The following is a 27,904-nucleotide window of genomic DNA, read 5'->3' as shown; positions in this document are numbered from 1 at the left end:
CTTCGGCGCTCATTTCACCACGTCTAATCTTAGCATACCAAACTCGGCATCAAATCAAGTTTTTGCTTCAACTGTATTTTTTCCCTTCAAAACCAATATTTTTTCACAGTAACAAAAGTTGCTTCACTCAAAATGCTATAATTCGCAAACTAATGATCCGACAGCTGTCAAATTTATACACGCATTGAAGGTTAGGTCTAACTAAAAAACTTATGGATTTAATTCTAGTAGCTCCATCTATGCTTTAGGCCGCAGACCTTTCAATTAACCTGTGATTTAGTTATTACAAATCAAATATATACGTGGGATCAAAATTATCTTAATATGAGTAATTCCAGTTAAGTCCAAGTTAAAAAAAAAACAATCAATCTTATACTAAAACATCATTTTTTTACACTTTTACTCCATTTGGCTAATGTTTCCTTATTATTTCAGTTTCTCACCAGTACAACAGTTCATTAAGAACATATGTGGTGGCAAGCATCTAATAGTTATGGAATTTTAAATCTTTGCTAGTTAGTTATAAATTTCATTGTCATCACCACAAGTTATTTTACTGTAACTGGTACAAGAAAGCAAGAAGAAATAATTGAAACAAGGATTAGATAATATTTTAGGATGACGATATAAAATGCTTCTTACTTAGCTTCTTACAAAATGCCCGATATTATAAAATTATAAAAAACAAAACGTAATCGGTATCAAATATTTTTAAAAACATATTTCATTATCCACTGATTTAACATTTTAAAAATATTAGTATTATTTCATTCACTAATTTATAGGGATATTTGAGATTTATATTTTGAACTATCAAACTTTGATGACGTATAAAACAAATTCATATTAACACTATCTAGCGCAGTGGTAGAGGTAGTAAATTTATATTTTTAATTGTTTATAATTGTCTATCCAAAAGGCAAGGGTGCAAAATCCGGTAAAGATTAACTGTCCCAGTCACACCAGTAACCAGGCTGGGTAGACCAGATATCTTCTGGGATAGATCTGGGATATTTTACTTGATCATTCGCCAGTCGTCAGGATTAATGCGATATATCGAAATATAATTTTTTTTGCAATCAGCAGGAAAAGTATCGATATTTTATAAAAGATATATCAATATTTTTAAGAAAAAATAAAAATATTGCTATATCGATCCAAAAACATATCAATATTCTAACAATTTAAAAAGTACTCATATTTTTAATAATCCTTTAATTTAAATGCTAAAAATGCATCAGACTTTTAATATCAAGTACCAATTTTAAAGGTTTATTAAAAATAATTAAACTGTTTTTAAAGTATTTAAAAATATTGGCTAACAAAAATATCGATATATCGATATTTTATCGATGTTCTGACCCTAGTTGGTAAAAGGGAAACTTTAAAATATAATAAAAAACTACCTAGATGTTAGTAAAAAAGTATTTCAGAAAATTAATGAGAAAAAATAAACGCTTTTTGTAATATAAATTTTGTATAATTTTTAGCTTTTTATATACATGAAATTTAACTGTGTCCAACATTTTTAAGAAACATTTAACCGTTTAGGAAGGTTTTCGGTCCCCTATAAATTAATATATAGAATATATAGATTATAATGTAATAAAATCTATATTATCAGCATTTATTAAAGCGTATTTATTTTAATAAGATAACTTTTGCTATCCAAATTATTAAACTAGGAAAACTAAATTGTATTTTAAATTTAGTTTCTTTTTAGAACATAGATAACATAGTTTCTTAAGCCATAACCTTATCGGAAACAGAATAACTGATATTTTAATCTTATTAAAATTTAATCCGCTTAAAATACCAATGGATGCTTTGATGAATAAAATTATTGTTTATAAATGTTACACACAGCGAGATTTATATTTGATTTTAGTCTGTTAAAACATATTTTAAAGAAACAACTTTTACCAAATTAAACTAAACCGTTTAATGGGAGTTTGCCATCAAGCAAGCGACGTAAAATGGTTACTGAATTCTTAAAAAATTAAGCGGACAAATTAGTTCCCTAGACCGCGTTAGTTAACGTTGGTAAAAGTTAGTAAAATCTTGTAATGTCCGTTGAGTACATCTTTTATTTATCATCCTCTTGTTGATTACAGGTCTGAGCAAATATGGCGTGTACTCGCTTTTCCCCGGCGGGCCGACGTTTGGGAGCGCGCTTTACTCGCACGCAAGCACCATCGGACGTTTCGCCTCCGGACATATCCAGCAATCATCAGGGAATACCTTTCACGCCGCTCACAAAGGTAATAAGCGTTCTAAAACAACCATTCGAACGATTCATTCATAAAATCGAAACTAGTCGATTCTTTTGCGTTTTTTTGTTCATCTCTAATTGGCATGACTTCGTTTATATACAGGATCATGTTAAATGTTCTTTGTAAAAAACTAATTATAATAGAATTATTTTCTATCCAAAGTAGCAGGGAACTCACGTCATTTCAATTTATGACGTCAAAATGGTACAATGTTGCGGCATCCAACTTTGACGTTCTACCCATTTTAGTTTATTTTAGCTATATATAACAACATTCTGATATAAATAAAATAATGAAACAAAAATGTTATAAAATATATATTTTAAGATTATCTAATAATTTAATAAAATCTAATGCATATATTATCGAGGGACTACTACTTACTACAGTTAATTAAACAGCCACAATAGTTTGTAGGTTAGAGTTATTTTATTATATATACATGGAAATCTTTTCTAAATCACCTTTGGTATCCCTTGGAATCTCAATCCACCTAATTAATGATTGTAAATTCAAGTAATGTATTTTATTTTCATTAGAGAATATATTTACCTTTTTATGTTTAGTTGTTATTTCCTTCGCTGCAGTGTTTTCTTGTCAAAGCATTCTGATTTCAATATATTTCTCCTAAGTCTCTTCAGTTACTGCCTATGTAGATTTTTCTTAATAAAATTAGATGTAATAACTGCATTCTTCCTAATGCTGTTAACAAGTCAATTGAAAAGTCCACGGCCTACCATAGTAAAAAACATTTTTTGGCAAAATTAGCTTTTTTTATTCAACATAGTCAAGGGTGACACTAATTATAGCGACCCTCCAACTTTTCGATACCATTTTTGTAGTACGATTTGTCCCTTGCTTCAAGGCTTCAGTTTCGACGATGACCTACTCATTCGACGAAAATTTCTTCCCAGCAAGCATTCTTTTGAGATTTGAGAACAGGAAATAGTCGCTGGGGACTAGATCTGGAGAATATAGTGGATGAGGAAGCAATTCTTAGCCCAATTCATGAATTTTTGCCATCGCTTCCATTGACTTGTGACTCGGTTACATGTTACAGACGTTGTAACCTTGCCAGCTGTCTGTTACGTTTTCCCACGCTTTGGAGCGAGTTCATTGTGTGCAGTCCACTCGGATGACTGTCGATTGGACTTCGGAGTAATATGATGGAGCTATGTTTCATCCATTGTCACATATCGACGCAAAACCTCAGGTTTATTGGGTGGGTTTTTAAAATATTTTCGTCGTATTAACAAACTCTTTTGGACGTCCACTGCGTTCACCGTCTTCGGTGCTCATTTCACCACGTCTAAACTTAGCATACCAATCCTTGATGGTTGACTTTCTTGGGGCAGTGTCCGGTAACTCCGCATCAAGCCAAGTTTTTGCTTCAACTGTATTTTATCCCTTCAAAAAGCAATATTTTATCAACACGCGAAATTTCTTTTTATCCATTTTTTCACAATAACAAAAGTTGCTTCACTCAAAAAGCTATAATTCACAAACTAATGATCCGACAGCTGTCAAGAGCTAGGGAGCGTTAGGGCTCACTAAAAAACACATGGATTTAATTCAAGTAGCGTCATCTATGTGTCAGGCCGGGGACTTTTCAATTAACCTGTTAATTTCTACTCTGACACTAACTCACAATTCCACCATTTGTCAATTTCTTCTTCTGTGTGTCTGAAGAAGTTCATCCAAACCGAGGAACGGTATTGTAGACAATCCTTTCAGCATATCTGTTTCTTGTCTGTATATCTTTCTCGGTCCTGAATATCTACTTTAGTAATTCTTTGCTACATCCCATAACAATTCGATTTGATTGAATATGCAGTGACAGAGTGCAAGACATTATTGTGTAGCCATAATATATATCAGCCATCCCATCTACTGTGTATCTTTTTCAGACCTATTTCTAAAAAAGTAAATTACATAAAATACAATTAAATGTTGAATTATATTTACCAAGTGACAATTTGAAATACTTCATTCTTTAATATGGTATCTTCAAAACTTAATTTATGTTTCACAAGCCAGTTTTACAGCCTTTGTCGACCACTTGTTGGGATCTTTTTGTTGGATTCATATTTCTAGCATGAAGAACAATGAAGTATTAAACAATATTATGATTGACAAAACCTAATCAAATGTTATTCTAACTTTTACCTTTTTTCATCAGTTTTTACTTCATTTACACTTTTTTGATTAGCATCTTATCAATAATTGTCTGAGTTAAAACTATATTCATTCCGGAGGATTTTGGATTTCTCGTATTGGTTGATGCGTTATGGTGTTGGGCCAGCTAATATCAAATCTGTAAAAGGTTTTAATTTTGATATATGAGGCTAATTAAATAGATTATCATTACAAACGTAGATAATGTGTTTATTCGTTATTAATGATATGATAATGCTATCTTCTAGCACATAATGCAATTTGTATAGTTTAATATTTTTAACATAGATCTGCTTTTAAACGGTATATCTGTTTCGTGCAGTACTGTTTTCGATGTTTGGGAGTTTACATATATTCAGATAAGTTTTTAACTCTAAACTCTGTTAGTCCTTATTGCTTGTTTTTACTACAATACATTGTTACATTTCTTCAGTTGACGTTGATAGACACATTGCAGTAACATTTTCATTTTATTTTAGCAACTCGTAATACACTATACCTTAGTGATCTCATTATATGCACAGCAAGGCTTTATGGCCATGAATGTTTCATTTCGGTATTTTCCTTCTCTAATCCATGATTTTTTGCGCTTGATATTGTTACAGAAGACTGTTTGTTATTGTTGTTTTCCTGACAACAAATGAATCTGCGATGTCGAAACGGTTCGAAAGGACATTTTCAGGCAATTCGCATGGTATTTTCTCTCCTTTTAGCCATTTTTTGTCAATGATATCAAAATCACAATTGAGATATAATGGGGCATCCGTTTGATCGGTGGAAGAAAGTTTTCAGATTTCCTTAAATCAAACAACAAAAATAACGGATATTGAATATATACACTGAATAACGCGGGAATGGTAACGAAAAGAACTGTTATCTTTATATGGAGAAATGCCAAAACCTTCGAATTTAACAGATAGTTAGGTTAACCAATTGTTGTTTACATTGATTCTTCGGATTTTTACCAATAGATATTGCTGATTGAAACATGCGTTTCTACACTAAAATAAAATGAATCTTTTGGAATAATTGTTTTGTTATAACTTTATATATATTGTAAGTATTTTTTTATTGAGAAGTTTATTTTTGGCTATAAAATACGATAAATGGTAGTTGAATAGGGCGTAATCTGGAAAGTATGTCACATGCGGAAAAGTTCTTCGTTCGTTAGTCATAACATTCCATAGTCACCATTTGTTTCCAGGATTTCATTTCCATTTTTATACCGATACTTTCATTAAAGGACCAAATAAAATTAAAAAATTAAAATTTATATATTCAGGATTCCAGCCATAGCATCAATTAACTTACAAACACACATAAATCAGATATAAATGTGGCTGAAAACATGACGTATAAAAGCTGACGACACAAAATCCAGTCATATAACTTTTACGCTCCGTAGAAGAACATGTCCACCAGTTTATATCAATAATTGTTAACTCCCGAAAGCCGAGGATGCTAAATATCTTGATGTGCACGTAAATCGACCAAGTTATCATTAGATAACAAAATATTAATGTATAAATTTATACTCAAGTCTATTTGGTCATAAGGAATCCAACTATAGGGAACCGCTAGCAACTCTAACATATCCATCATACAACGGTTCCAAAATAAAGTGTTGCGTGCCATTGTCGATGCTCCGTACTATGTTTCAAATGAAGTGATACAACGCGATATTCCTCTAGAACGAGTAGCGAGTGTAATTCAACGTGTTGGTATGAAGTACTTCGAAAGAGTGTCAGTGTACGCACCCCAATGAACTCGCTAATCAGCTAAATATGAGAGTGACGGTGAAGTGCGTAGACTAAAACTTCTAACACCATCCGATATGACCATTGGACATATATTGACTTAGAAATATAGAAGAAATATATAAATAAGATAATATATAATATATAAATAGAAATATATAAGAATAAGCTTTTAAATATATAAGACCAATTAATTGAAATAGTATTTTATACAGGAGATCACGTAATGAAGTGATTTTCTACATGCCATGTATATATAATACAAACATATATGAGAACATGTATGAGATGTATAGATGTTTCAGGATTTTTAAAATTGTTAGTATATAAAAAGAGCTAGATGTTGGATCGAATACTTTTCGTACATTCAGGAGAAATGTCTAATCAGTAATATTAAATAAAGAAAAGAAAATAATATTATTTCTGCTATCCGAACAAAAAGAAAAATTTTCAACTTTATCATCGTCCTAACCGGCTTTCCAGCCGCAGTGGGCGAGAAACAAACGAATATCTGAAAGTGACATTCGCAGTAATCGCCGAACGGAACGACTTCCGCCCGGGGCTGTCGGAAGCTTCCGCCGTTCTTACGTCATCGGCGCAGCGGAGTTTGATTGGGGTGTGTTGGGGCCCTCGATCTCGTGCGGGGATGTGCGGATTTTGTTTTGAATTTCGGTCGCTGGGCGGAGAGGATAGTTTGAATCATGTGACGCCGCGTTTGAATTTGTGTGTTGGGGCGTCATGCATCATCACCATTCGTGATTTATTAAAATATAGTCTTTTGTTAGCAGACGGGTTTTTAAGGCAATGCTTTTTTGTTATTTTGCAACTGTAGTTTTTTCTTTTTATTGACCTAAACCTGTTTTTAATGGATTTTTACGCATATTTTATTAACTATAGCTCATTGGCACTTATTGTATAATCTTTTAATGAGAGTAAACTTAATGTTTATTTGGGGTAATTGTATAAAAACAATTTGAGCACATTCCAATTTATTATTTATATTATACTAACTAGCCCGGCGAACCTCGCACAGCCTAAAAGTCAATGAATGTCTTGTTATTTATTAGCTGAACTAAATTTATGATTTTATGGAAGTAAGACAATAAATATAAAATAAATACTAAATAAACATTTTTCTGTATGTACATGTAGAATTTCAGCTTATGTGTCTTATTGCATCTTGTTAATTTAAATAATTTGTTTTCCCTTATATGTTTTTCCTTTCATATAAACGAAACATTTAAAAATATATCACAGACATCCTTTTTACCAGCTAGCATTTTTTGGGAGTGGGCATACTTGACTGATGAATTACTTAGAGACCTTGAAGGACCCCTCTAATATTACTTAGGGTGTCTTACCCCTAACCGTGTTAGGGGCATGACTAAGATAGTTGCTCTTCGTAAAGGGATCATCCTGTTGTCACGACTACTGCGATATCAAGTCCTCAAAAACAAATTATTTTGTTGTTATTGCAATGATGAATAATTTTTAAATCATCTATAATATTCTATTGGATTTACTATTATCAAATATATATTAAAACGTAAAAAAAAGCAAACAATTTGTTAATAACGAACTTAGTCGAAAACATCAAAATAATTTATTTGACGTATTATTTATGAATTCTAAAGTGTATAGTTTTTACAAACGTAGAAAAAACGATAAGAAGACAAGAAATTATTGAGGAAGAATTATTATCACACAGAACAGAATAACGTTTACATTCTAGACTTGTCGAAAAAATGCCCATCTAAACTTTGGAAGCAATAAGGTGCTTAACAAAACGACAATAGAACTGATAATTTATTATTTATTAATACTAACAAGATAGTTAAATATATTTAGTATAAATAAAAAAACTGAATATAACGTAACGTTATGTTAACGATGTATAAATTTTGGCCTTGTCAAAATGGGAATATTTTACTTGTTAATATACTTTACTCAACTAATTCAATTATTTATAGTACAATAACTTTCATTCACTTTGTATTCCACAAGTGTGCTGAGCTCGATGGGCCTCGATTGATTCTTCACTTGTCAATCAAGTTCATCAAATTCGGGCAATTTTTATGGCCATTTTGTAAATAAAATGGACAAATAATTTGACGAATGACTTTTTGCTATTGTCTTGTTGAAAAACAATACTTAACCTATTATGTTCACTTTGCTTAAATATCTTCAGATAGCTTAGGTCCTTCGTTATTAATTAATCAAATGGCCAGCTTACTGTTACCAATACATCATCAAATCAGCCCGCTATTACCACACTATACTTATAGTACACTACACTATGTTTAACAATCTGCACAAGGCACTCTTCTGATGCCCGTTCGCCTTTTGATGGGAGCACAAAAACACATCTATTAGATCCAAAACCTGAAATTTGAACTCCTCAGTTCACGGGACATTTTTATTCAGTTCTTTCCATTTTATGTGTAGCCATCTCTTATAAATACCGCTTAGTGTTGGTCCTTTGGCTGCTACGCATCCTCTCAGGCCAGAAGACACTAAACATTACGGTTATTAAAAGTAGTGGTAATTTGAAATGCAGTTAAAGGACAGTTTCATCTCGATTACATTACAATAAACTTATTTTCCTGATTTGTTGTCCAGGTCTCTTCCGAGCTTGATTTTCTACTGTAACTCGTTTTTGCTTGTATAATGTAAACCTTTACATGAAACTCCAACTTTTTCTTCAATTTAGCTCATAGAATATGCTTCCTGGATCAGTCAGATAACACTCCGCTGTGTAAGAATTGATTCATTTTACCATTTTATTCACTTATGTGCTGTTATAATTGCTAATTTTTCAAGTTATAAAGTCATATTTAAAATATTAGAATATGTTCAATATTCAAGCAATGGCTAAAACCAACAATCAACACCTTAGTGGTCATAAAACACGTATGTCACAAACATGTATGTGTCATTTTTCAAAATAAGGGCCAATTGATAAAAATCTAGTAATTTTTTTGATTACCATAGTTATAAGCAAGGTCGTAATAAACTCCAATATATTTATTTAATGATTTATTGCAGTATTTTTTCAGACAACTAAAAGTAGTGTTTTCTCAGATTTTTGAATGATATTTGACTATTTTATCATTTTTGTCGATATTTAAAACAATTTAAATAATAAAAATAGTTTAATATCTTTTTTACTTGATGTACGAGTAAAAAGTAAGTGGTGTAGTATTTGTCCTCACCAACAGACACCGCTTTACACGTAAATCCGTTTAAATATCTCGATTAATTCTCCATTCGTGTCCGATTTTCCACATTCCGACTATTAGCCGACAAACAGCACGAAAAAAAGAACCGATCGTTTCGTTCACATTCGAATGTCAAAAACTTCACGCCTTTTGTGGACCAGACGAGCCACCGACCACCGATGCCAAATTCAATGCCGACCACGCTTTTATATAACGAACTTTAATTTGTCGGCTTCTGTTTTATTTTTTTCAATTATCCGTATTTCTGTTCTCATCGATTCGTTTCCCCTCTTGCCTCTCTCTCCATCTGTTCGTTCGGAAATGTTCACCGATTTGGGTGAGTGCTTTCAGTCCTATGTTTTATTTAGTCCTCACCATCTTTTATATTATTAGAAATGATGAATAATACTTATTTATTTATTGTCTTAGTGATACAACAATCTTCACTATGGGAAATGAGTTTAAATTTAAGGCATGTAGAAAATCACTTTATTTACTACCTTCTGCCCTTTAGCTAATTGGGCTAATACCGACATTATTGTCAACTATAGCATGCAACACTTGAACCGTTGAATGATGGTTGTATTATATTTGCTAGAAGTACCCAGTAGTTGGATTGTACAGAGCCAAATGGGTCTATGTAATGTTAAGGCTGTACAACCATTACTTGTTATCTAAGGATAGCTTTTGCGTTCGTACTTGCTTCTTCCAAGTTAGGCGTCGGTCTAGATGGATGCCAAGATATTTAGCGTTCTCTGCTTGTAGTAGTCGGTAACTATTAATATTCACTAGACGGCGTTTTCTTGTACGCAAGACAAAAGTTAAATTTTTTTATTATTTAACCTACAATTTGTCTTTATAACTTAAATTTGGCTATATAACTAGGAGGACCCGTCGGCCCTATCTCAGTCTCTGGTGAAATAATGTTTATACATGTCACTGCTGTATTTTTTATAATATGCACCTCACTACACAACACTACACAAGATCAGATGGTATGATTCTTTTGAGTCTGTGTCTTGTTCTGGTGGTATCCAAAAGCTGCAATACTTCAATATTCTCATGAGGATGGAGTCTTTCCTCGTGCCCCCTTGCAATTATCTTGATTTCTTAACTAACTGTGGGTATCTGATGGTCTTGATGTAGGTAATCAGTCCTATAGTATTTGGGTGCGCCTACAATACTTCTCACGACTTTGTTCTGAAAAATTTGTATTTTATTTATGTTACTATTTGCAGAACATCCCCATAATTGAACTCCGTATGTCCATATAGGTTTCAGTATTTGCTTATATATAATGCAATTTATTATATACTGATAATTGTGATTTTCTTCCATTTAGCCAGTACATTTTCCTATATTTCAATTCAAGTTCTTTTATTTTCTTCTTTATATGTTCCTTTCAACGAAGTTTTGCATCAAGATTCATTCCGAGATATTTAGCATTGTTGCTATATGGAATAATAGTATTATTTAATGTTATTGGAGCTTGTAGGGTCTGTTTACAGGTCAACTGCACATGCACATATTTACTTTCATTAATTTTTATTTTCCAAGCCTATGTCCAATTATTTATATTGTTACTTGCCTGTTGTAATTTTTGTGAGTATATATAGTAACAATAGTAATAGCTTCTTCACTATTGTCTCCGACAACTATATTCGAAGTATCATCAGAAATGTAGCCATCGTAATATTCGCCATTTGTGGTATATCACAAGTGTGGAGTAGATAAAGCATTGGTCCCAGTACACTTGTGGTACACCTGCTTTAGCTTTTTTTATTGTAGAGTAAGCTTCTTCTTGTTTGGCTCTAAACACAAAAGTTACATGAGCATATCTTATTTCATTATCTTTTAATATGCAAACCGTTCAGGCACAATTATAATGTATTAAAATGTTTTTAGAGTTTTTTTTGTGCTATTATCATATCTTCGTGTGATACTTAAGAGTATGTATCCACAGTAGTGATTTTTTTTTCTATAATTTAAAGTCTCCTATTACCAACTAGGGGTTCTCGGCATTAAGCCTACCGACTGGCGAGAGACCAAGGTCTTACGCAGCCTGGTTACTGGCGTGACTGGGATCATTTTCCTTGTCGCACTCTTACACTCTTGCCTAGGACAATCGCAAATATTAAACAATCACAAACATACATTTACGACCATGCCTCAGCAGGATTCGAACCCGCGACTATCGCAACAGTAGGTGGACCTTTACCACTGCGCCAACCAAGCCGGCAGTAGTGATTTTTGTAGTCTGTAAATATCAGTAGATTTTATTAAAAATCAATAGATTATATTAGAACAGTAACAATCTTTATTAGATAATATATTATTATAAAGTGTTATATGATGCAATAGACCTTCCTTATTTTAATGTATTCTTTACTGACCTTCTGAATCCGTATTAATTTTGGTAGCCGCAAAGCCGAGATACTTTTGAAATTACTAAAAAACTAATATGTAACAGAGAGAAATATAATTAGTATATAATATATGATACAATATAAAGTAAATACAGTGGATAAACACCGTAATATGAATACCTTGTAACAAAGTGTTGAATGTTAGCTGTTAGCTACATTGCTTCCATATAAGCATGTGAAGTTTACATGTAGGTTGTAGGTTATATTTTAGTGTATCATACACTTTTGCGGCGATTAAAATCAGATATCGTTTAAAGTTTCACGAGTGACAGTGACGGTGACAAAACATGATAAATTACATTACAAAGGATTCAAAAGGCCAGACAACATAAAACTGCCGCGACAAAAGTGGCAGCCGAACTCAACATTCACTTAAATACGGTGGGAGCTCCACAAGGCTCACATTCATTAAAGGGCTGCGATTGCGAAATGATTGCTGCCTTTTATGATGGGAAGCCAAGGCTGTGCTTGGAGAGAGGTGATGTGATAATAAAACCTTGACTTGATGATTGGAAGAATCTGGTATGGTCTGATGAATCATCATTTACATTATTTCCTACAAATGATCAAGTTTGTGTATGAAGAACTATGAAAGAAGCTTACAATCCGAATTGCTTGCTTCCGTCCGTTGCTGCAGTACTTGGAGTAATTACTTCTTTCATTCTAGCCATTTTTTTATCAAAGTATCTTCAGATGTCAATACATTCTTGGTCCAGAATGTTGGAAACACTCTGTTAAGATAGTCCATTCGTCAACAAATAAAAATTGTAGTGCTCTTCTTAATAGCCATCAAAATAAACAGTTGTTGAATATTAAAATAGAGTTTTCCTATCAGAAAATGTATTTATTACAACCGTTAATATTTTTAAAAGAAATTTAACAACTCTTACTGCAAAAACTTCAAATCTTTTGGAATCGATGCAATTTTTGAAACCTTTGGAACCTCATTTTACTTTTCAGTATTTTAGGAAAAAAGTTTTGACAAACAAAAGGCTTGGACAAAAATCCTGAAAGTTTATTAAAAAGGTATTACCTATTATGGCAGTCAAAAGTATCTTACTATTTATTATTTACAATTTTATTTTTTTGCCCTCGAAAACTAGCTTTCCAAAATGTTGCTATATTTATTTACAATATATAGTGATTCACAAGCAAACTACAAAGAAAACGGCGCATTACTTTCAAGGTCGCGGCTAGGACGGCCAGAATGTTAAAAATCAGTCGAATGAACTAGTACAGCAAAACAGTCGAACTAAAAATAACGACTGAAATAGTCGATAGTAAAATGTAGTCAATTACTGAACAGTCGACAGTCGATTTCAGTCGATCGTTCCCAACACTAATTAAAACAATAATATAAAAATATGTTTATTCACTCTAAATTTTATTCTAATAAGCCTGTTTCGGGTAATAAGGAAGCTTCCCAGCGGTATTTGGAAATCGGTATTTTGATAAAAACGTTTATTACATCCGCAATTTGATGGTCGTTCGGCACTATTTAAAACCATAATTTGAATAAGAAAAAACCTGTTCCATACGCCAATACCCTTTCACATTTCCGCCAATTAACATGCAGAAACAGGAATTATAATGAAACAAACGCCTTTCGTATGTCAGAAAAAAAAACAAGAGAAACTCGGCTCGGTTCGACTGTCGTCTTGTAAATGTGTGTGAGCGTGTGTATGTGTGCGCGAGTGCAGCAGAGAAAAAGAGACGGAGAGTCCGGCGGAAGATCGTATCGCCGCCGCCTAATTTCGTTGGAAGCGTCGCAGCTTCAGGGCATAATTATGGGGCTTCACCTGAGATCACTGCGTTTAGAATGTGAGCGAATGCGGCAACCTATCTTTGATAAGAGCATAGGAGTGTTGAGAGGCTCCCTAGGGATAACTCGTAAAAATTATCGTCATGGGCATTCTGAGCACATAGCCTCATTGTTGGAAACATTCTCGTTTTTTATTTCCCCTTTTTAGGGTTGCTGAAGTAATTTTGACAATTTTTTAGCTGTTGGTTCTCACAAATTAGTAATTTACTAAATAGAGGATGACAATGTTTTTACAGTACGCATCTATAAAGAGATGAAGAAATTATGGAGCTACAGAAGAGATTAGGTGGATCTTTGGAAAAGGTTCTTCTCTGTATAAAATAGCATTCATATTTTACTTAGTATACTTTTTTGATTGAAAACAGTACTGTTTCCCTTTCCTATTGAAACATTTCCAAAACACGGTTTTTGAACAACTGTCAACCAAAATATATTTCTATATTTCGGAACCACCGATAGATATGACAATACTTTCAAGGTTTTTTCAAATTAATGATCCGATAGCTGTCAAATTTATACACGCATCTTTTGAGGGCTAACTAAAAAAACATATGAATTTAATTCTAGTAGCGCCATCTATGTGTCAGGCCGGGGACTTTTCGATTAACCTGTTATATAATTAGGTTGTTACTGGCATAATATGGGGCGTCAACGATAGCATGTAGCACTTTATTTTGGAATCTCTGAAGTATGGTTATGTTGAATTTGCTAGTAGTACCCCACAGTTCGATACCATATGCCCATATAGACCTAGAATAGACTTATACAGCAATATCTTGTTATCCAAGGGTAACTTGAATTGCGCCATATGAGCAAATACGTCTGGTTCGGTTTAAGCACAGGTTGTTTACGCCATGTTTTCACCCATAAATGAATTTTGTTAAGATAAAGTTCGGGATCCTTGTGACAGATAAACGTCAGCTGTATACAGGAGATATAACAATGGGCTAAGGACGCTGTTCTGTGGAACACTTGGAACATTATCTCGAATTAATTAAGTAGAATTTACTTGATCTATTCACTCTTTTCTGTAGAGTCTTAATCCACATGGAAGGTTATGAAAGATAATCTACATCTCATACGTAATCTCATCATACGTAAAATTTTCTGACGATATGTATTCACAAAATTGTGAAACTTTCCGTTGAAATCGGAATATGGCATCGGACTACAGCATTACCAAAATTCAAAATATCAACAATATCTATTATAGGATAACTGACTACAATTATCACTAAACAGTTTCATTTTAAGTAATCTAAACTTTGTAGATCAGTATCATTTTTACTCACCAGAACCAAATATAATGATTGAACCGCTGTACACAATGAATTATAGTTGGCGGTGTTAAATTATAGCTTAAAAATTAGTAAAAGTAGTTTATTTATATAAAAATATATATATTTTTTTAAAAGTGAACCACTTTTATATCTGTCATAACAGTGAACTAACGCATAATATCACTAAGAGGTTTAAATTTAAATAATGATCCAAAATTTGTAGATAAATATCCCTACTACCCACCAGAACCAAATATAATGATGAAACATATGCACAGAATGAATATACAGTTGGTGGTATCCAATTCTAGGTTAAAAATTAATAAAAGTAGATTACTTCATGTAAGTCATTTATTCTACAATTTATTACAAAAAATATTTCTGTCCTATAGAAACTAAGTGGTTTTAAATAACAGACACTGTAAACAGTATTTTTTCTTTGTAAAATATATATTCAATCCCATAAACCGATATCATAATTAGTAAAAAGTCTAATGAAATTTGAAAATATTTAATTACTTAGCATGATGTTGATAATAGACTAATCAAATGTCAGAGGTTGTTCAATTTGCAACTTATAAAGGACCTTGAAATAATCTAAGTTATAGTAATTTGAAGAATTTGTTATTTCTCAATGCCCTTAAATGTACTAATCACATTTTCAAATAAAACAAGGCCTACCAGTGATATTTATTATAATCTAGTTGATTTCTATAAAACCAAATGCCAAATTACGTAGAACGGTTGGAAAACTGGTACCGAATAATATTTTCTTATGAACAAGAGTATTTTGGAAATTAATATGACAAATAGTAAGAATGCATAATTAGTACCTTAAGTATTAATTAATATACTTATAGTAATTTAGTTATAAATTAGTATACACTTGTAGTTCATCCCTAAAACACTACTCCAAATTTCTCAGCTTAAAATTAATGTATTTTTGTAACTTTGAAGCACGTTTCCGTATATTTCAGTCAATATACGGATTCTGGGCTGAAAAATTTCTCATGAATCATCGACCGAAACAAATAGTGATAAAAAGAGCAAATTATGGTGAGTACGGCGGCTAGAACTTGCCATCATCATCATGTCATCATGTCTTCTGGAATATTCGTGACATTAAAACGCTGAAACTAATTGCTTTTAGTGTTGAATATGATAAATCAAGGACTGGATTGTAGCAATAATTCATTTATTGTTATTTCTTTTTACTGTTGAATATTTTTTAGAAAAGAAGTGAGAAAAAGATAATTTTTTTCTATCGAATATAGTATTTTTTGATTAATTTTACGTTCAATTTTCCTTTACCTTCAATCGATTAATTTTCTTCGTACTAGTTTCAGACTCTCTCTTCTCGGCGACCGGTTATACCTTTGGCGCTCCCACACCACCACCGGGATCGCCATACTCGCCTATACCGGTGGCGCAACTGGAATTGCTCGCCAAGGGTTTCTCGAACAACATCATCATTCAGCAGCCGGACTTTCCAGTCAGCCCAAAGAAAATCCAGATTACCGAGAGACGTTGCGACGACAAATGCTGTTCCATTCAGCGATCACAGAAGAATTGTTCCTGTTCATCTCCCGTGAAGAAAATCCAAGAGGTAATTTTTATCGAATGTTTTATTATAATTGGTGTAACTCATGAGTTTCTTTTCTACAATTTGAACACGTACTTAACCACTATAGACGACTACTTAAATTATGAAACGTGAAGATTAGTACTCTTAGTAGTCCGATAATCTGCCTAGTGGGCAATAGACATTTCTTATTCAAGAGTCGGTATATGTCCTAACAGGTCCATATGGATTAAATCCATATGTTTCTTAGTTAGCCCTAACCCTCAAAAGATGCGTGTATAAATTTGACAGCTGTCGGATCATTCGTTTGTGAATTATAGCATTTTCAGTGAAGCAACTTTTGTTATTGTGAAAAAAATTGATAAAAAGGATTTCGCGTATTGATAAATTTTGCTTTTTAAAGGGAAAAAATACAGTTGAAGCTAAAACTTGGCTTGATGTCGAGTTTCCGGACACTGCCCCAGGAAAACCAACCATCAAGGATAGGTATGCTAAGTTTAGACGTGGCGAAATAAGCACCGAAGGCGGAAACATTAAAGAAATCCACAAAATGATCTTGAATGACCGTAAATTGAAATTGAGTGAAATAGGAGAGACTCTAAAGATATCAACTGATCGTGTACATCATATCATTCACGAATATTTGGGTATGAGAAAGCTCTGTGCACAGTGGGTGCCACTCGAGCTCACTTTTTGGTAAAAAACAGCGACGAGTTGATGTTTGAAGATTATCAAGCGTAATAAACCAGAGTTCTTGAGTCGATATGTGACAATGGATGAAATATGGCTCCATCATTTCACTCTGAAGTCAGTCATCCTAGTGGACTGCACACGATGAACCCGCTCCAAAGCGTGGGAAAACGCAACAGTTGGCTGGCAAGGTTATGGCTTCTGTATTTTGGGATGCGCATGGAATAATTTTCATTGATTACCTTGAAAAAGCAAGGACCATCAACAGCGTCTATTACATAGCATTATTGGACCGTTTGAAGGACGAAATCACCGAAAAATAGCCGCATTTGAAGAAAAAGAAAGGGCTTCTTCACCAAGACAATGCACCGTGTAAAAAATCCATGAATTATGCTTTGAATTGCTTCCTCATCCACCGTATTATCTAGATTTGACCGCCAGCGACTATTTCCTATTCTCAGATCTTAAGAGAATGCTCACTGGGAGGATCTTTTCGTCGAATGAAGAGTTGATCGCCGAAACTGAGGCCTATTTTGAAGCAAAGGACAAATCGTACTACAACAATGGCATCGAAAAGTTGGAGGGTAGCTATAATCAGTGTATCACTCTTGAAGTGATTTATGTTGAATAAAAAAAATTATTTAGTAGATAGGGATAGAGTATCGGGCCCAGTACATTGCCTTGCAAAGCTTCCGAATATATTGGATGTAATTCAGTGTGTTCATCGTCTTGAGTTATAGTGAAATGTCTATTTCTGAAATAAGAGTATAGTAAATAAAAACGGGGATGTGGGAGGAGTTTCTTTAGTTTAACCTGCAGCCCTGTGTGCCATAATTTACAAAAGCCTAAGATATGTCCAGGAATGCCTCAGAACAACATCTTTTGGTATTTAAGTCCATGTTTACTTTGTTAATATAATAATCTTTGTTATTTGTTAATATTTAATAATCTTTCCTTTTTCTATTGTGAGGGATTTTATTTTACTTTAACTATTTTATATTACAGAAAGAATATGCCAACTTAATCTTATTCTAAAATAATCGAAACCCCTTATGTCATCGTCTTGTTTTCTTTAACACTGTTCCTTATTAATCATGCGATATAACACCTACCTCCCAAAGAAACGATCAAAGGAACCTGCACAGCTTATACTATTATTTTTAGAAAAATTATTTCTGAATATTGCTTATACCTTCGTCCGGCAGTTTGCCTTTGCTAATCTTATTTAAATTTTCTAATTTTGAATAGCTTCAAATGAATGGTTTCCCAAGTTTTGGCAACTTCAAATTCCATTAGTCGACGACTGAGCAACTGACCTACTGCAGTCCGTATTTGGTGACCGTACACTTTGAATTGCAAGCTTCTGTAGATGTAGTTGTAGAAATCCGGTAGACTACTTTAGTTGACAGCAACTTCAGTCCGCCTTTAGTGGTTTTACACCCCGAACTGCGGTGCTCGTGTCAGGAAGTAATCCAAAGACTAGGGGTGTTTCTCAAAGCATGGATGTTTCTTAATTCTAACAGTTAACAACAGGGAACTGTGAATACCTTCAATCCACCTTTTGTGACGTTCTTTGTTCAACTATGATACTTTTACCTGACACATAAAAATGTATAACTCCTCCTCCTTCTACTAAATATGTCAAAGAATGCTTCGAGAAATTACGAAAGGATTGCCAATCCAATGTCAACCTATCTTTTTTCTTAATGACCGTACACATTATCAGGACATCAATTTTTTATTGACCATATTATTGTTGTCAAATATTTTGATATAAATTTTGTAGTATTAAAATTCGGCCAAATTAACTCAAATTGTGTTTCATTTGGTTCAGAAATGTTCTGATGAAATGAAAAAAGTCAAGAATGTTTGATTGATTTGAAGATTTCTTGAATAATTTCCGTATAGTAACTGTGGATGAGGTCCACAACATAATCCTACTATATGACAATGTATGTGATAGCATACAGCGGTTGTGACTCACGTTAAACTCATTAAATTGCACCATCGGACTGGAGATTTGACGGCATGATCATATGTGGTACATAAACCACTAATTACTCGGTCAATTATCTGTTTTTTTTTATATGACAGACAATGTTAAAAAATATTTCTGTCCTATAGAAACTAAGTAGTTTTAAATAACAGAAACTGTAAACAGCTTTTTCTTTGTAAACCCAATATATATACCGATAAACCGGTAGCATAATTAGTAAAAAGTCTAATGAAATTTGAAAATATTTAATTACTTAGCGTGATGTTGATAATAGACTAATCAAATATCAGAGATTGTTCAATTTGCAACTTATAAAGGACCTTGAAATAATCTAAGTTATAGTAATTTGAAGAATCTGTTATTTCTCAATGCCCTTAAAAATACTAATCACATTTTAAAATAAAACAAGATCTACCAGTGTTATTTCTTATAATCTAGTTGACTTCTATAAAATCAAATGCCAAATTACGTAGAACAGTTGGAAAACTTAAATTAGTGTACACTTGTAGCTCATCCCTCTAAAAACACTACTCCAAATTTTTCATTTTCATATATTTCAGGCAGTATAAATGGCTTCTGGGCTGAAAAAAAATTCTCATGAATCATCGACCGAAATAAATAGTAATAAAAAGAGCAAATTGTGGTGAGTACGGCGGCTAGAATTTGCGACGACATGTGGTCAAGTGATGTCGTTCTGAAAAATCTCTATCATATCTTCTGGAATATTCTCGACATTGAAACTTAAAAATACTCAGATTATTTGGATCAATTATTGTTGTTACCGCTCCTCAATGATAGTTTCGTTGGATTGTAGTAGCTCTTAATGGAGACCTGATATGATTTCACCAGCTTCATTAATTTCTTCTGTTTTGGTTATAAAACGAACCTAAAGGTTTTTTGGCCTGAGTTCATATAGATTCTCCATTTTTGCAGTATATCCATGGCTTTGAGATGGTTTGACATCGTTTATTGAGTCACTCCCAAGGCTTTAGCAAGTACCTCTTGCATTTTAAATACATTTTGGCGCCTCCAACAACATCATCATCATCTCGAAACTTTAATGACCCCCCATTCCTATTTTTTATCACTGGTATTTCATTCACGTACTTCAGAAACAGAGCTCCCTGCAAATTATGTTTTGTTGGATATAAATCTATCTTTCAGAATATAAATCTTTAACCGCATAACAAAAGTTAAATATAATTTAAGCACATCAATTTTTGTATGCTGAGTGCACTTTAGCGAAATGATACAGATTTCTGGTGAGAACCGATGACACTTTACCATGAATATAGTTGTAAAACTGTCAAGATACGCCATCTTTTGTAAATCGCTCAACTCAAAGTTAACAATATATCAACTATCTGGTATTTATTTTTTTAAGATACCTACATCGGGATGTTCGAGAACGAACCCAATCGAATGGACGGGAGTAAACGTCAAGAAGGAACCCGGTTCCAATCCATGCCAAGTGGCTGAAATCACCACCAGTATGTCTCCTGTTGTAAAAGTAGAAGTGACCTCACCAACACAGAAAAATGATAACATATTGGGCAATTCGTTAATCAGCAGTAATGGTAAGTTTCTTGCTCTTGTTATTATTTAAGTTTTATGTTGGATTTTTCAATAAGGGTGAGTTGGTGTCGGCAACCATTGGCGCCTAGGTTTTTTTTTGCGACGTATTTGGTTTACTATTCAGTCCAGTGATGCTATGCAGTGATAGATCACCATGGCCGCTTAGACGATTCACAGTGGGCCCAAATAATAAAATTTGTTATCAAAACAAGTGTTCGTTGGGTCCCATTTTGAAAGGCAATGTATCCACAAAAACTAGCTAGTGCATATTTTTTCTTGTGGCATCATTGGTCCATATTTTTTACATAATGATATGGACTGTTGTAGGAATGCTCCTTTGTTATATTTGTTTTGTTTGTTAAATACTAACTACCATTTGTTGGAAGGAAATTACACGGGAACAGAAAACACTTGATTTAAAACTTGTTTAATAAGATGTTAAAGTTTATACGTAGTCGACGAGAGGATGAACAGGATAATTAGGTTAGGTCAAGGCTATTGCGGAAATGTTCCGGGGATTGAATAAAAGAGAAAATAAAAAGAGACGTAGTCGTATTTTATAGACTGGAAAACTTTTAAATACTGGTCTTCTATACCCTAGGATGGCATGGTACCAATCCCCGTGCATTGTCAATCGTAAAATTGTTTGTTGGTGAACATGTGGTGGATTAATGAGTCGTCGGTTACCATATAGTGAACGTTATAATGGACATACTGCATCAACAACTTGAGGGTATGCTTATCTCTCGCTGTTGTAACATGAATGTCCAAATTCTGCAGATCTATATCGAAGAGCCCTTGAAAATCACTTGTATCCGTGCTATTGTGACAAACCCCGGCAAAGATTTGAACAATATTATATTATATAATATAATATTGTTCAAATCTATAAAAGATGTGGCTTATCTTATGCTACCATTCGAAGCTATGACGAGAGAGACATCTGCCGAATATTATGTCACTATTTCAAAAGGTGTGACTATGATTGTGCACTTCTAGCATCGCCTGTGATTTGAAGATAAATGTCACACTTGAAATAGAAAAGCTTGTTTAGCCAGCTGGAATATAATATGTTGTTTGCAGTTTCGACATTGCTAGACCCTCGTTTCAAAAACCTTGAAGCATGTGCATAAGCGACGTCAAGAAATGTAATTTTCTTTTCAGAATATAAATCTTTAGCCGCATCACAAAAATTAAACATTTAATGTTAGTCATTTAATAGTCACAGTTAATTATACAGTCACAATAGTTTGTAGGTTAGGGTTGTGTTTGATTATATTTACATTGAACTCTTTTCCATGCCACCTATGAGTTAGAGTTCTAGGATCGTTTTTTATGTAGTTGTATCCCCTAATCTACCTAATTAACAAATGTATATCCAAGTAAAATATATTTTACTTTAGAGCTTATTTACCTTTTATGCTTAGTTTTTGTGTCCTTCGGTACAATGTTTCCTTGTAAAGACATTTTGATATCACTGCATTTCTCCTTAGTTTATTCTACTAATACCTGTATACATATTTCTTGGTAAAGTTAGATTTAATCACTGCATTCTCCTTAATACATTTACTGTATTTGCAAAACAGTTACTATCCTTTATTTCCTGACACATTTTAACCAAATGCTCATGTATATTCTGAACAATTACAAACATATCTGTGCACATAAATCTTTTACGCTCTACAATAATATTTCCTACAGTTATCATATTTTAATTATACACTCACCTTTAGTTGTTTCCGCTCTCACTACCCTGCCTAAAAAATTGGCAGCATTGAATTATGTCATATTCATAGTTTCATTCAAGTGAATAACTAACCTCTTAATTTTCAATATATCTAACATTTCTTTGAAATATCCATGTCTCATCTAAATATATAAATTGAAATAAAAAGTCTTTCTTCATTTTATTATATGCTTTTACAAATTGCATTCAGATTAATAATAAGCAGCGATTTGAAATTTATCAAAACAAGCAAAGCATTAAAATAACGTTTGCCTCTTTTCTCGGTTTATAACCTATTACCACTATTGTTTTGAAGGATTTTGCATGTCCGCTTACATATTCGAACTTATCAGACAGCATTGTGTCTTTTTTTGACTAGAATAAAATGAGAAAGAAAATATTGTCTGATTCTAAAACGAAATTATAAATTGCGATATGCAATACATTCAACATCTTGATGACGTATGTGCAAAACTTCTTTGGATAGACGATTACGATTTATTTACGCTTAAAGAAGATTCTAGCCTGCTATATCGATATAATTCTACTTAATTCGATATATACCCTTATCGATATATCGATAATATATAATATAAATAAACCTTGCATGCCTACACATAGCTTAATTTCATTCCATTTCCACAACGCTCTTACTGAAAGCCCTATAAATACAGCGTTAAAGAAAAACTACTCTGTTATATCATCTTACTCTTAAACATCAGACCAATTAGTTTTGTTTGTAGCTATCGCATTTGTTTGAATATAGTTAGTAAAGTAACGGTTAACATCGAGTCCTTAATTGAAATTGTTCGAGTTTTTTAACGAAAGCATTTAGCGTAATTCTCCTTCAAGTTTTCTTTCACTAAGATAATATGACTCATACATTTTATTCAACCATTCGTTATTGTGCGCTGTTTTTATATCTGACTCAAGTTATTAGAAACAAAGGTTTTTGCGAATAATTATCTGTTTAACTTTGAGACTAAAGCATGTATTTTTAAAAGTGCTATGATTTATCTCATGACAATTTATTGTCGGTTTTTAGTTTACTGGCGAACAATTATCATGTCCCTTAATGTTAATTAAGCATTGTCTAAATATATAAAAAGAAATGGAGATTAAGACAAAGACAGGGGAATAAATATAACAATTCATCATAAACTATCTTAAATTTTTGAAAAGGCATTGTTTAATTATGGTTGCCAACTAAATAAGCTGCCATATTTTATTCTGGAAATCTAATTCTAGCTGCATATATTTTCTAAATTAAAAATACAAACAATGTTCATAAATGTTTGAGGTAATTGGATGATTTTTTTTTACTTTTTCATTTCATTGGTAGCCATTGTTGCTTTTTCTACAACAGTACGTCGTTAAATGTGTTCATTTAACGTTGGTAACTTCATATATAGTATGAACTTCATATTCGTATAGTAACGGTTTCGATTTAGATTTAGAAGCTAATAGACTATACCTTGCTGATCGCACCGAATGTACATCAAGACTTTATAACCATGAATATTCCGCATCGGTATCGAAGTGGATGGCTCTTCTGGACCTGTTCGTGACTCTTTATATTTAGGAATGTCGTAGTAGATCCACTTTTAATCGCCAATCAGAGTACGCCACATAAAACCGTTTTTCTTGCCTGGCAAGCAATGTTGAAAGGATTTGAAATTGAATTTTCAGCCTATTAGTGTGGTAGCCATATTCCTCTATACGTATCTTCTTGAAAGCTCTTTGAGAGTTTGAGTTGGGTTTTCGTCTAATAACTCTTGCACTTCATTAACTTTTTTTAACAAACTTTTTTGGTCCAGGCCACTCTTTATCATTGACAACAAGAATAGCACTTTTATATAGTTGAAACCAAAACCAACATACTTCTTCAATAAAGTTCAAACAATAAAGTTAAGGGATGTCTGTATAGACCGAATAACTCAGTAATACCAAATAGAAAACTGTTATTCTAAGTAGAAAAACGTTAAAATCGTCGAATTTTACATTTAAGCCGGGTCGTTCAACATTAGATTACATAACACATGGGATGAAAAGTCCCGAGCGTACTTTGTAAACGCGTTTTATTTTTGTTCAAAATTCGCTTGATTCGTCAACGTAGTCTCCAGCAAGAACCACATAATCATCGCAGCGCCGCTCTGCTATTTCAATACCACTTTTGTAGAACGATTTTTCTTTTGCCTCAAAACAGACCTGACACCAGTTGTGTCCACTCAGATGACGATCGTTTTGATTCCAGTTTGTTACGTTTAAACATGCCCCAACGCTGCTCAGAATCATCAACACCTTCTTGTTTTTGGTCAACAGTAAGCAAACGCGTCACCCACTTTGAACAGAGCTTTCTTATAGTCAAATTTTTATGCAATATAAAACCAGTACTTTCTTTTGATACCTTTGAGATGTTAGCTAACTCACGCAACTTCAATTTTATATCATTCAAAACGATTTTGTGGATTTTTTTGATGTTTTCTGGTGTTACCAGCTCATTTGGATGTCCACTGCGTTCTGCATCATTTGTCTCTCTACGACCGTCTAATGAAACTTGTTCATTTCAATGTTAGACTATATGTGGTTGACGGGAGGATGGACAGGATATCAGGAGGTCAGAGATGTACGGAAGTGTTAAGGATTTGAAAATATAGATAGGAAAGAAAGAGAGACGTCGTCGTATTGGTATTTTATACCCGAAAACCGCATGATACCAATCAACTAGCGCTTCCAATCTTAGAATACGGCGTGGATGTATTTGTGGTGGCCTAAAGGGGCTACAATCCTCCGTCGCCACATTAAGTGTTGTTGGACTCCATCTGACCTTTCTAATTAATTTTTTTGTAAGCATCATTTTAAGTTTGGCCTTTATAATCTTCTTTGGAACGTTTATACTTCTATTATATTCTATTACTAGCGACCCGCCCCGGCTTCGCACGGGTGCAATGCTGATACTAAATTAAATACACTATAGAAAAAATATTAACGTTGTATATAAAAACATAGCGGCCCGCTCCGACTTTGCACGGGCATAAAATATATATGCCTATGTCACTCAATGAAAACATGATTAAAATCGATCCAGTATTTTTGGTTCATTCATTACTGCCCTTGGCCTGCACGCATTAAATTTGGAGTAAAACAATTCCTCTTCCCCTATACTGCTATTTAATTTACATGCTGTAAGGAACCATATTGATCTATATTAATTGCACACTTATTTAAGGTACTCGATCAGGATTAATGCCGTATTGCTTAAAATAGCTTCGTAAATAAGCCATTTTCTCACGTAAAAAGTAAACAATAAAAATGGTTAATGTGGGTTATCCCTAAAAGATAAACATATACCATCGCGGATTTTTTGTAGACCTTTTTATGGTGTACAATACTGTAGTACATTAATTTGATCTAACTCGTAGGGTTAGGCAGCGTTTTTGCTAATTGCTAAATAAGCCTAAAAAAATAGGTTAATTTACGACATCACGTTAGAAACCTCTAAAATTAGCAATGTTGCCTTAGTATATTATGCATGTATTATACATATAAACCTTCCTCTTGAATCACTCTATCTATTGAAAAAAACCGCATCAAAATCCGTTGCGTAGTTTTAAAGATTTAAGCGCACATAGGGATATAGGGACAGAAAAGGCGACTTTGTTTTATACTATGTAGTGATATATTTTCTTTAATATTTCGAAAAACAATAAAAGCAACAAAACGAAGTGTTATATAGACAATAAAATAAAATGTTAGATTCATCTATAGTCATAACGTATATACATCACACAAACTCAAAAAAGCCCTTATACATGAAAAGACCAAGCATTAATACTGCTGTCAATCTTGAGAAGGGTGTTGGTAAGGGGAAGCGCCCTATAATTCACCAAGAATATTGTTTTGTTTTCGCACGAACTCGAACGAGTGAAGCGTCTGATATATTTTCGCAAAAAAAAGTTTTATTGTTTGATATTTCCTGTTTCTTATATATTATAGCAGTATTCTTAATAGACTATTTATATATAGTATTTTAGTAATAATTAAAATGATCGTTATAAGCAAAACTATGACATAGAGTAGAGTTTTCTGTATTATAGAGAATTCGAAGTTCTAACGGATGATTTAAATTGGCTTTAGTTTTAAATATTTCTACCACAAAAACATAATTATATTTGTAGTTAAAATGGGTGGACTTTTTATTTTAAAAGATAAGATTTTGTTTAAGTACCTTTTAATTTTTAGCGATTTATATTAACTAATATATTTTTATGTTAATTAATAGTGATATCAAAAGTTTTTTTTAATATTATCAATTGTTGTTTTATTATAAGATAGGGGCAAGTTTTAGTATACTATATTGAAAAATTTTTCAATTTATTTTGACTCTATAGTATGATGATGACGTAATTACATGATGTAGAAGGGTTCCAATCTCTTTACTCAGGCTTTACTCTTTTTTGAAAGATGCCTTAAATTAATTTAATGAATTACTATCGAATTTCAACCAATATGGAAATCATTATTACTATTTGTTGGTTAATACTGCATAAGGATTGATAAATAAATACAATATTGTGTTAATATATGGATGATCTAAATTATATCTTCTGGTCTTATAGAGGCACTTGTTCAAGATTAAAGAGAACCTTGTACATAGGTATTTAAAGATATACAAATATCAATCTGGTCAGAAATTCAAGCTTTATGCAGAAATCTTCGATATTGGGTGTTGCTGGTTGATGAATAGTTAGTGTCTTTATATTCTGAACTTATGAGCAATAATAAGAGTTTCATAAATCAGCCTGCTTAACAAAGAAAACAAAGTTATATACATTCTAGAACTCTATAATGAACTCTAGAGTTTTTTGATGGCGTATAACTTCCTCATTAGCATCCAACATGTATCAATCCATATAGGAATTTGATCAAAAATTGTTTAGATAAATATATTTTAATAAAATGTTTGTTATTTATATTTTGACTAGCGACCCGCCCCGGTTTCGCACGGGTGCAATGCTGATACTAAATTAAATACACTACAGAAACAATATGAACGTTGTATATAAAAACATAGCGGCCCGCTCCGACTTTGCACGGGCATAAAATATATATGCCTATGTCACTCAATGAAAACATGATTAAAATCGATCCAGTATTTTTGGTTCATTCATTACTGCCCTTGGCCTGCACGCATTAAATTTGGAGTAAAACAATTCCTCTTCCCCTATACTTACTATGAAGATTTCCTTCTATCTTTGGAATATCTAAATTCATACAATTTTTATTACATTGCACATTTTTAAACGCAAATTTTAAATTTGTAATATCTCCGAAAATATTTGTTTAATTTACATGCTGTAAGGAACCATATTGATCTATATTAA

At 32.8% G+C, this 27,904-nt stretch overlaps 1 protein-coding gene across 2 annotated transcripts in view; it reads left to right on the top strand.

The window, feature by feature from the left end:
* Positions 1–27,904, top strand: part of wge (BAH domain and coiled-coil containing protein winged eye) — a 208,323-nt gene that overhangs the window by 119,325 nt on the left and 61,094 nt on the right. For both annotated transcript variants that reach the window (XM_076419055.1, XM_076419054.1), the window contains exons 3-5: positions 2,115–2,261; positions 16,292–16,557; positions 20,604–20,796. In XM_076419055.1, coding sequence (XP_076275170.1) covers positions 2,115–2,261; positions 16,292–16,557; positions 20,604–20,796 — 606 coding nt within the window. The remainder of the gene's footprint in view (positions 1–2,114; positions 2,262–16,291; positions 16,558–20,603; positions 20,797–27,904) is intronic.

The sequence above is a fragment of the Rhynchophorus ferrugineus genome, unplaced genomic scaffold, assembly GCF_030347505.1.
Source record: "Rhynchophorus ferrugineus isolate W39M unplaced genomic scaffold, kcgeb_rfMv2 rfM1, whole genome shotgun sequence".
Taxonomy (NCBI): Eukaryota; Metazoa; Arthropoda; class Insecta; order Coleoptera; family Curculionidae; genus Rhynchophorus; species Rhynchophorus ferrugineus.
This window is presented reverse-complemented; position numbering and strand designations above follow the sequence as displayed.